The sequence below is a fragment of the Cupressus sempervirens genome, chromosome 11, assembly GCF_028749045.1.
Source record: "Cupressus sempervirens isolate cs-2001-9-10 chromosome 11, ASM2874904v1, whole genome shotgun sequence".
Classification (NCBI taxonomy): Eukaryota; Viridiplantae; Streptophyta; class Pinopsida; order Cupressales; family Cupressaceae; genus Cupressus; species Cupressus sempervirens.
The window spans coordinates 362,170,154-362,180,317 of record NC_143128.1 but is presented as its reverse complement, the minus strand read 5'-3'; the positions used below and the strand labels follow the sequence as shown (position 1 = coordinate 362,180,317).

Below are 10,164 nucleotides of genomic sequence, written 5' to 3'. Positions count from 1 at the left end.
TTAGTTGTAACTCAACATAATAATTTTGTAATAATTATAAATATTAAATATATATTGACAACACATTAGTATATATTGTTGTGATTGATTGAACTTTCTATTGATGTCTGGAGATGAATTCGTCATTTCATAGAGTAAGTCTCATAGGCCATTACATTAGTTTTTCCTCTTGTTAATTGCCAAGAATATTAGGTAAGGAATGCACTTGGCTATTGCCAGCTTTTAGAAGGCATAAAACAAAGTTCAATAAGATTTAATAAAAATGACAATTTTCTGTTTTTAGTAATTAAATAAAAAATCAGTTTAATACTGTATTGTAAATATAAGTTTTATTATTAAGAGGAGGAAAATTGTCATTCTACGTCAGCATAGACATCGGCTGCCATGCCATTGAATGTGGGAGAATTTGTTCCATTTCCACCGCATTGTGGGGAACGCCGGTGGAAGATTCACGTTAGTGTCCTTTATGACTAGTCCCCACTGCAGTTTCCTTTGCCGCGTTATTGTAATGAGTAAATACAGTTGAATTTGATGTTTGATATATATGTGGCTCACCATTGATTTCCCTTGCCCCTTGATCTAGATGAATGCGAAGCAGCTAAGCACAACTATTAAAAGTGAAAGTTTCAAATGCCTACAGCCATTCATTTTCTATCGCCCTTTGACCTTTTCTTCTTTAATTGTGGAGGCCAATAGTCATGACCTAAACAATAATGTTTACAGCTGTCAGCAAGTATTTTCTGCGCAACTTCCCTTGTATTTCCTCTTATCCCAACATTACCAAATTTTGTAAGATTGGGTTGGATACATTTAACAACCATTCTATTCCATTTCCTCTTTAGTTCTCCCTCTTCAATTTCCCCTACCCCCAAACACCAAAGAAGAGTGATGAATATGGTTACTCGCTACTTTTAAGAACTTATCTTTGTCCTGCGGAGCTGCCAAGCATTCTGTAAGATTTGCATTTATTTTTGTAATTGTTGATGATACATTCCGTTCCCCTCCCCATTCTTTCTCTGAATTCAGCGATCACTCCTCTGCCAGTCTCCAATTACGTTTGAACAACAGTGGGAATTTGTGTCAGTTCAGTGTTTAAAATTTTTTTCAGTTCTTTCCCTTCGATGGAAAATCCATCCACTTCCGCGCCTCGGGGACACCCAGAAAATGCTTTCAGTGGAATTGCAGCGGAAGCATCTTCAGCATCGACGAAGAAGGGGCGTTGGAACGTGTTCATTAATCATCGAGGCTGTGATGTTAAGAACAAATTAGCCAGTACCATCTACAACACCTTAGATCTGCTTGGCTTGCGTGCTTTTCTAGATAAAAATGAGCTCCATTTGGGAGATTCCATACCAGATGAGATACCAGACGCAATGCGCTCTGCTGGACTTCACATTGCTATTTTCTCAAAGAGGTACGCAGAATCTCCCTGGTGTCTGGCCGAGCTTACATTTATGGTACGATCTGGCACCAAAATTCTTCCCGTCTTCTATCATTTCAAACCCGATGATCTTCGATGGGTGGCTCAGGAGAAAGGGTGTTATGCTTCTGCGTTTTCCCAACACAAAAAGAAGCGCAGATACTCCTCAGCCATGTTGGATGACTGGAAAAACGCGCTGCAGGATGTCTCCTATCTCTCTGGTTACATTGTCGACAGCGATAATGAGTAAGTTATGCAATTTCCTGTCTTAATTCCCATGTTTCATCGAATCATTTGCATGGTACATATATTTCTCTGGCATAAAAGTTTGTTTCATCGTATTTCCTTTCGTTTGTAAATGGATAGTGACGAAGGGAAGCTTCTGAAGAGCATTGTGAATTCGGTTCTGGGAACAATGAATAAGGTGTCTCTGGAGGTAGCCAAACACCCAGTTGCAATGGATGAGATCGTAGAAAGGTTTGAAAGAAGTATTAAGAGTCAGGGTGAGCAGCATGCACAGATTGTGGGAATATTAGGGTTTGGCGGCTCCGGAAAAACTACTCTGGCAACAGAGCTTTATAACAGGAAATGCTCTTCCTTCAATCGCTCCTGTTTTCTGCATGATGTGCGAGATGCCGCATCCAAGAACGCTCTGCGTGCCAAACAGAAGAGACTGCTGGAGGATCTGCGCGTACAAAATGTTAAATCTGTGAAAAAATTTAACTATTGCAGTCACTGATTATTAATTTCCTATCATAAATGATTATTAAACTGTTGAAAATAAATTCTCAACTAATATCGAAAAATAACACAACTGCAACTTCACTTATAAAATATGGAAAGAAATGAACAACACAATGAACACAATATTTTTGGACAAATTGTCTCTGAAAAAACGCCTAAGGAAAAACCAGTTCTACAGATGAAAAATTATATTAAACTTCAGCAAATCAAGAGATACAAAATTCCTTGCCTCTTACTGGCAGAATTACGACAACCTCCTAATTTATCCCACTGATATTCCCCACTGGTATTCTCACGTTAACACTGCGCCCTTGCTAACACTACAAGACTGTTTGCTAACACTGCAAATGTTTCTCCAAACTTCATTATTCTCCAAATGCCCCCTAGACCCCCTTTTATACTACTCTCGTTGGTAAACCAACGGTCGAGATTGATTTACAATCGACAGTGGAGATATAAAACAACTTACCAACTCTAACAAAATTGGTTTCTAGTTGCTTCTAAAAAAAAGTCAATTATTTAATAAATAATTGTCCTTGCTCTAACCAATTTGTTAGCAAAAACAATTAGATACTAAATAATAGCATATGGACAAATAGCTGTCCAAGCTAACAAAACTAACACTCCCTCTTAGCGAGGAAGCTATTCTGCAGGACACCTAACTTATCTCTGAAGAAGATAAATTTTGCTTTCCCCAATGCCTTAGTCAGAATGTTTGCTACCTGCTCCTCTGTAGGTATGTATTGTAGCTGAACAACTCCCCTTTGTACATAATCTCTGATGAAGTGATATCTGATATCTATATGTTTAGACCTATCATGAAACATTGGATTCTCAAACAACTTGATGCAACTCTGATTGTCACAATGTATCACAGTAGTCTCAACCTTCTGACCAAACAAGGCTACTAACAACTTTCGAAGCCATATAGCTTCACATGTTGCCATGCTAGCTGATATGTATTCTGCTTCTGCTGAACTTAGAGCCACAAATTTCTGCTTCCTGCTGAACCAAGATACAACTCCTTATCCCAAGCTGAAACAACACCCTGAAGTGCTCCTTTTGTCTGTTGTACTTCCTGCCCAATCTGTGTCAGTATAGCCTATCAACCTGATACCTTCACCTCGAACATATCTGATCCCATACTCGACCGTACCACGCAAGTAACGTAGCACATGCTTAGCCGCTATCCAATGCATTCTCTTTGGTTCAACTATGAACTGACTAAGAGAGTTTACTGCAAATGCTATATCTGGTCTAGTGTTGACCAAATACATAAGTGAACCAATCGACTATCTATATAAAGTGGGATCTACATCCTTCTCCTTAGTTCTATCTACCTTCCTTCGATTCGTGATCATGGCTGTAGACATGGCTTTGCAATCCTCCATCCCAAATTTCTTCAAGATTTCAATGCAATATTTCCCTTGACCAAGGAAAATCTTTGCATCTATCTGCCACACTTCCATGCCTAGAAAGTAGTGCATAAGTCCTAAATCCTTCATCTCAAACTCTTCTGCAAGGTTCCTCTTGCAATCCACTATGAGCCCTAGTGAACCTGTAAGAAATAGGTCATCCACATAAAGAACAAGAATGAGAATCTCACCCCGAACCATCACGTAGTAGAGGTTAGCATCTGCTTCACTCTTCACAAAGCCCATTTTCTGCAAGTATGTATCAATGCGTTCATACCACGCTCTAGGAGCCTGTTTGAGTTCATACAATGCTTTCTTCAATCTGCACACGTGGGTCTCTTTGCTGTGTGCTACAAAGCCTTCTGGTTGTTCTATGTATACCTCCTCCTTCAACTCACCATTAAGGAATGCTGTCTTGACATCCATTTGATGGATTTGCCATCCCATCTGTGCTGTAAGTGAGATTACAGCTCGTATAGAAGTATACCTAGCAACTGGAGCAAATGTCTCCTCATAGTCTATTCCCTCCTTCTGAGAGAACCCCTTTGCCACGAACCTTGCCTTATATTTCTTGATGCGACCATCTGCACCGTGCTTTATCTTATAGATCCAACATGATCCAACTACAACCCTATTTGTTGGTCTAGGTACTACCTCCCACACATCATTCTGCATTATTGAAGAATATTTCTCAACCATAGCATCTCGCCATACCTGATGTTCTGCAGCTTCCTAATAGCAAGAAGACTCACTATCTACCAACTGACTAACTAATGCCACATAGTCATTGAACTTGGCTAGTTGTCTTCGATGTCTAGTACTCCTCCTAGGAGCTCCCACAAACTCCTGAGTATCCCTTTGTGTATCTGGAACCACATGGTTCTGATTGCCAACTGCAGAGGATGAAAAGTCAACCTCTAAGTCTTCTAGATGCATTTCCTATTGCACCTGTTGCTTCATACTCTGTGAATCTTCACTAACTGAGTCTACACTCGTACTTGTAACTGTACTTGAGCTTTGTTGCTCTTGACTTGGTCTTGGAGCTTCTGTTGGCTGCTCACTCTGATCATCTGCTGGCAAATCTCTGGATCTCCTGAATGCCTTGTCCTCCATGAACTTGACATCCCATCTGACAATAATTCTTTTAGTCCCCGGAATGAAAATCCTATATGCCTTTGAGGTCTCACTGTACCCAACAAAGTACCCCCTCTCTGCAGTCTGATCTAACTTTGTACATGTATCTCCAAGAATATGGCAATATGCCAAACTCCCAAATATCTTGAATTGACTAACATCTTGCTTCTTCCCTATGAAAGCCTCCTCTGGTGTCATCTTCCCTAGCACCTTGTGTGGAACTCTATTTTGAATGTAGACTGTTGTATTACACACCTCTACCCATAAGTAATGGGGCATGTCCTGGTCATGTAGCATAGCTCTTGCTGCCTCCGAAATAGAACGGTTCTTCCTCTTAGCAACTCCATTCTGCTGTGGATTGTAAGGAACAATCCATTCTCTCTTGATTCCTTCTCTGGTGCAGAACTCCTGGAAGACATTTCCTTTGTACTCGTCTCCATTGTCTAACCGAAGAATCTTTATCTTCTTTCCTGTCAAGTTCTCCACAAGAGCCTTGAACTCTTGGAATCGATTGAAAACCTCATCCTTAGTCTTCAAGAAGTATATCCAGGTCTTTCTAGAAAAATTATCAATAAAAGTAACATAGTACTCATATCCTCTAAGAGATTTTGTCAACATCGGTCCACAAACATCTGAATGTATTAGATCAAGAACACCCTTAGATCTGGTGTCACTCCTTGGAAAAGACGCTTTCGCAAACTTCTCCAACACACATCCCTTACATACATCATCATGCTCTGTGCTCACCTTTGGAACACCTGTCACCGTCTCATGAAGCAATCTAAGTGCTCCATGATGAATATGGCCCATCCTCCTATGCCATAGCTCTCCAAGATCTCTAGGATTATTGTTGCTCATAAGTGCCTTAGGAGTATCAAACTGCAATCTATAAAGGCGACCACTCCTAACTCCAATAGTTATGGGTGATTTTCAATCTTTGTGCTTAATCAACACATTTGTCCCTCTAAAGAGTACATTATACCCCCTATCCTGAAGAACAGATACAGAAATCAAATTCATACCTAAGCCTGGCACATATAACACATCATGAAGTGGGATTATCTTTCCATTCTCCCTCTGAAACTGAATAGTCCCTTTCCCAACAAGGTTGAGTTTGGACAAGTTTCCCATAGAAATCTGGATGTTGGTGTCCTCCTCTTTGTAACTGAAGAAGTATTCTCTAACTCCTGTTATATGAAATGACACCCCACTATCTATATACCAAACACATTGTGAGGTTGAGCTAACCATACAAGCTATGAGTGCAAACTCATCTTCCATTCTACTGGAGAGTTCTTCCGCACTTGCTAAAGCTGCCACCTGCTTCTTACCCTTCTTCCTCTCTGGAAAATCACTGACATAGTGGCCAAACTCGTGACATCCAAAGCACTTGACCTTATAAAGGTCCTTCTTCTTCTTTTCACTTTGTGAATTTGATCCTTTGCTAGATCCCTTCTTTACTTTTCCTTTACTCGTTAGGGCAACGTTCTCTTGTTCCACCTCATTTTTCTGACTCTTGTTGGCCCCATTGACAAGACTTAGTCTAAACTCCTCCTGAGTGAAATCAGTCCATAGTCGATCCCAACTCGGTAAAGTATCTCGTCCACTGACAACTTGAACAAAGACACTCCATTGTTTAGTAAACCCATTTAGGGCTATTCTCACTAGCTCGTCATCACTAGGGCTATCTCCAACAGCTGCTAACTCATCTTTGACAAGTCTGAGCCTGGTGAGGTAACTTGTGATGTCTTCTCCCTAATTCATTCGGGTATTCTTTAGCTTCTCTCTGAGAATCAACTTTCTGTTGGTGGTAGCATTCTGGTATAGATTCAGAATGGCGTCCCACATCTTCTTCGCCATATCTAGCTCTGTGATATGTGAAACACTATGATCCTTGACACCATCAAGGATAATCCTCCTCGCTTTGGCATCATCCTCCCTATATGCTGCAAGCTGTGTTGCATCCGTTGGTACAGGTACAACACTGGTAGCATAATCCTTGATACCATTCTCTTCCAACAATAAAGAAATTCTGGCCTCCCAGACACCAAAATTTGAGGCACCATCCAATCTATCCTGATCTCTCAAACCAGTTGAAGACATCTCAAGGGTTTAAAGCAATAATAAATCTAAAGAGATCAAAATTTCTTTCTTAGGGCAAAACTCTTCTACCCTTAACAACGCTCTGATACCATGTGAAAAATGTAACTATTGCAGTCACTAATTATTAATCTCCTATCATAAATGATTATTAAACTGCTGAAAATAAATTCTAGCAAATATCGAAAAATAACACAACTGCAACTTCACTTATAAAATACGGAAAGAAATGAACAACACAATGAACACAATATTTTTGGACAAATTGTCCCTGGAAAAACCCCTAAGAGAAAACCAGTTCTATAGATAAAAAATTATATTAAACTTCAGCAAATCAAGAGATACAAAATTCTTTGCCTCTTACTGGCAGAATTCCGACAACCTCCTAATTTATCCCACTGATATTCCCCACTGCTATTCCCACGCTAACACTGCGCCCTTGCTAACACTACAAGACTGTTTGCTAACACTGGAAACATTTCTCCAAACTTCATTATTCTCCAATTGCCCCCTAGACCCCTTTTTATACTACTCTCGTTGGTAAACCAACGGTCGAGATTGATTTACAATCGACGGTGGAGATATAAATCAACTTACCAACCCTAACAAAATTGGTTTCTAGTTGCTTCTAAAAAAAAGTCAATTATTTAATAAATAATTGTCCTTGCTCTAACTAATTTTTTAGCAAAAACAATTAGATACTAAATAATAGCATATGGACAAACAGCTGTCCAAGCTAACAAAACTAACAAAATCCTTCGACAATTATAAGGAAGGCAAGGCAATTTTAGCAGATCGGTTGAGTAGTGTTTGCTTTCTCGTAGTTTTGGATGATGTGAACCACGAGGATCAAGTGGATGCTCTGTTGCCCCCATGGGAGAGCCTCGGATCGGGTAGTCCGATCATTGTCACAACCCGGGAAGGCAGAGTACTTACAAAATGTGGCATCACATCCATCTACACAATGCAACCACTGCAAGATCTTCACGCCAAACAACTCTTCTGTTGGCACGCCTTCTTGCAGGCTTCCCCAAAATATGGTTTTGATAAATTAGTTGAACTCTTCTTAAGAGCTTGTAGCGGATTGCCCTTGTCTCTCAAGGTCATTGGGGGCCAGCTGTATGGAAGAAAATCCACGGAGTACTGGAATGCTCAGCTGGATAAGATCCGGAAAGCGTTGCCGGAGGATATCCAGGCCATTTTAAAAGTAAGCTTTGATGCCCTCAATCCAGATGAGCAAAATGTATTCTTGGATATCGCTTGTTTTTTCATTGGCGAAGAAACAGGATCGGCCATTCATGTGTGGGATGGATCAGGATCAGGGTGGAGTGGTATTTGTAGTTTGGAAACGCTTATGAACAAGTGCCTTGTAGAAGTGGACAAGGCAGGGCCTATGAGGATGCACGATCACCTCAGGGATCTGGGAAGGGGCATCGCAACTACAAGATCACCATCACGATTCTGGTTCGACAGACAGAGTGTTGTTCATATTCAGGTAAAATTATATCTTATCTGCCATTGATCAATAGCAGGGAAGCCTTGTTTACCTCTCAAGTCTTTCCTTTTATTTTTCCCCAAACTGTTTTGAAGTTATGTTGTTTTCTTCCACTTAGCGAGGAATGCCAATTCGGGGGATAATGGCCGCTGCCGAGGGTGATCTTTGGGACACATTCATCCGTCCTGATTTAACACCGTCTCTGAAGGAGTACATGGAGATGATGAGAAACTCAAATCTCGGGAATGGAATACAACTTCTTGCTGTTGCAGGAAATGACTTTAGCCAGGAATGTGGGGAGCTATCGAGAGGTCTTTTGTGGCTTCGATGGTTTAAGTTTCAGCACAGAAATATTCCGTCGTGGCTCTCATTGGAGAATAGTAGAGTTCTAGATATTTTCAGTGCTCCGAATTTGGAAGCATTGTGGGATGACGCGCGTGTAAGAAATTTGTTCAAGCTTTTTTCAATTAGAGAGAATGATGAGGTTCTTCTTTCGAATGTTTTTGAGGTTTAATGGAATATAATTGAAAATTGGTTGTGTGCAGCCTCCTTTGCAATTGAGGGAGTTGCTAATTCATGATGCCGAGAAGCTCCAAACTCTTCCCAGGTCAATAGGACATCTCAAGCATTTGAAAAGACTATCCATGGATCGTTGGAGTTTCTTTGGTGGCCAAGGACTAGCTAGCTTGCCAGAAGAGTTTTGTAGACTTCGGTCGCTGGAGCATCTGGTCTTAAACAAATGCTCTGAGCTATCAAGTCTACCAGACCATTTCGGGGATTTGCTAAATCTGCGACATTTAGAGTTGACAAGCTGTGGGAATTTAAAGAAGTTGCCCAAGTCTTTTGAGCAGCTGGAACGCCTCGAATATCTCAATTTATCTGGTTGTGTGGAGCTCACCTTGGCGGCGGATGTTCTGAAATGGATAGCAAACCTCAAGGTTTTTGATGTCAGTGGGTGCAAAAAGCTAGAAACATTGCCCCACAAGATCACAAATCAGGCTTCTCTGGTAAAGCTCAAGTTAAGGGGCACTGAAGGGTTAAGGGATTTACCAGCTAGCATCGGTCGACTACGAAAGCTGGAAGAAGTCGAAATTATTCAGTTGCCATCGTGAAAACGCTGCCAATTTCTTTTGGAAACTTGCCCAGCTTGGTTACTCTTAGACTTGTACAGTGTGAACAGCTATATGAGATGCCGAGTTTGGGAGGATTAATTAGCTTATGATCTCTGCATGTCAGGGAATGTTATAAATTAAAGAAGATAGAAGGTTTAGAGCATTTGACGTCACTGGAGAATTTGACATTATGGACAAACCGGATCTCACCTGGCATACCCAGTTTGCGCGGGGGCCTGGAGGGACTACGGAGGCTGAGTCTGAGAGCAGAGAACATATCAGCTTTTGAGGCTTGCATTCAAAGCATACAGATGGAGGTAATAAAGATTCCTAGAGATATGAAATAGTTATCCTAAAAGTTTAATAATTGATTTGCTTAACTGAAGAGTTCTGTAATTGTTTTGCAGAAGTACTCGCCATGGGAAATGACATTGTGTGGAAGGATCGACTTTTTTCGTGTTCACTCCATCCTGGACTCCTTCACTTTTCCTGGTCTTGTCATCGTGGAAGCAGACAAGGGATATTACGATAGATAGGGCGATCCCTCTTTGAGATGGAGTTTAACATGGCGGGAGTTAAAACTGCACCATGCGGCTATCGTATGTTATCTTGTAAGTTATGATGAAGCTTCAGCGGTAGAAAACGGAGTTCCTATGTTTGCATTGGGTATTAGCGGAAGAGAAAGTACTCTGATGGAGTTGAGCGAGGGAGAATGGATAGTGATTAGTGTGTTGACAGAAGTTT

General features: G+C 40.8%; 1 protein-coding gene across 1 annotated transcript; it reads left to right on the top strand.

Moving 5' to 3' along the window:
• Window positions 1-856: 856 nt before the first annotated feature.
• LOC149529569 (disease resistance protein Roq1-like) lies at window positions 857-9,956 on the top strand. Its single transcript, XM_089808160.1, has 7 exons — window positions 857-1,666; window positions 1,787-2,129; window positions 7,550-8,308; window positions 8,427-8,747; window positions 8,854-9,416; window positions 9,545-9,737; window positions 9,828-9,956. Exons 1-7 carry the CDS (start codon window positions 1,122-1,124, stop codon window positions 9,954-9,956), a joined length of 2,853 nt encoding a protein of 950 aa, XP_089664286.1. The 5' UTR covers window positions 857-1,121.
• Window positions 9,957-10,164: the final 208 nt, after the last annotated feature.

What these genes read in the sequence shown, in the direction of transcription:
- LOC149529569 (XM_089808160.1), top strand. Translation starts at nt 1,122, where the DNA reads ATGGAAAATCCATCCACTTCCGCGCCTCGGGGACACCCAGAAAATGCT. An exon ending in ATTGTCGACAGCGATAATGA is followed by an intron (nt 1,667 to 1,786) that starts GTAAGTTATGCA and finishes GTAAATGGATAG; the next exon opens with TGACGAAGGGAAGCTTCTGA. An exon ending in CATTGTGGGATGACGCGCGT is followed by an intron (nt 8,748 to 8,853) that starts GTAAGAAATTTG and finishes GGTTGTGTGCAG; the next exon opens with CCTCCTTTGCAATTGAGGGA.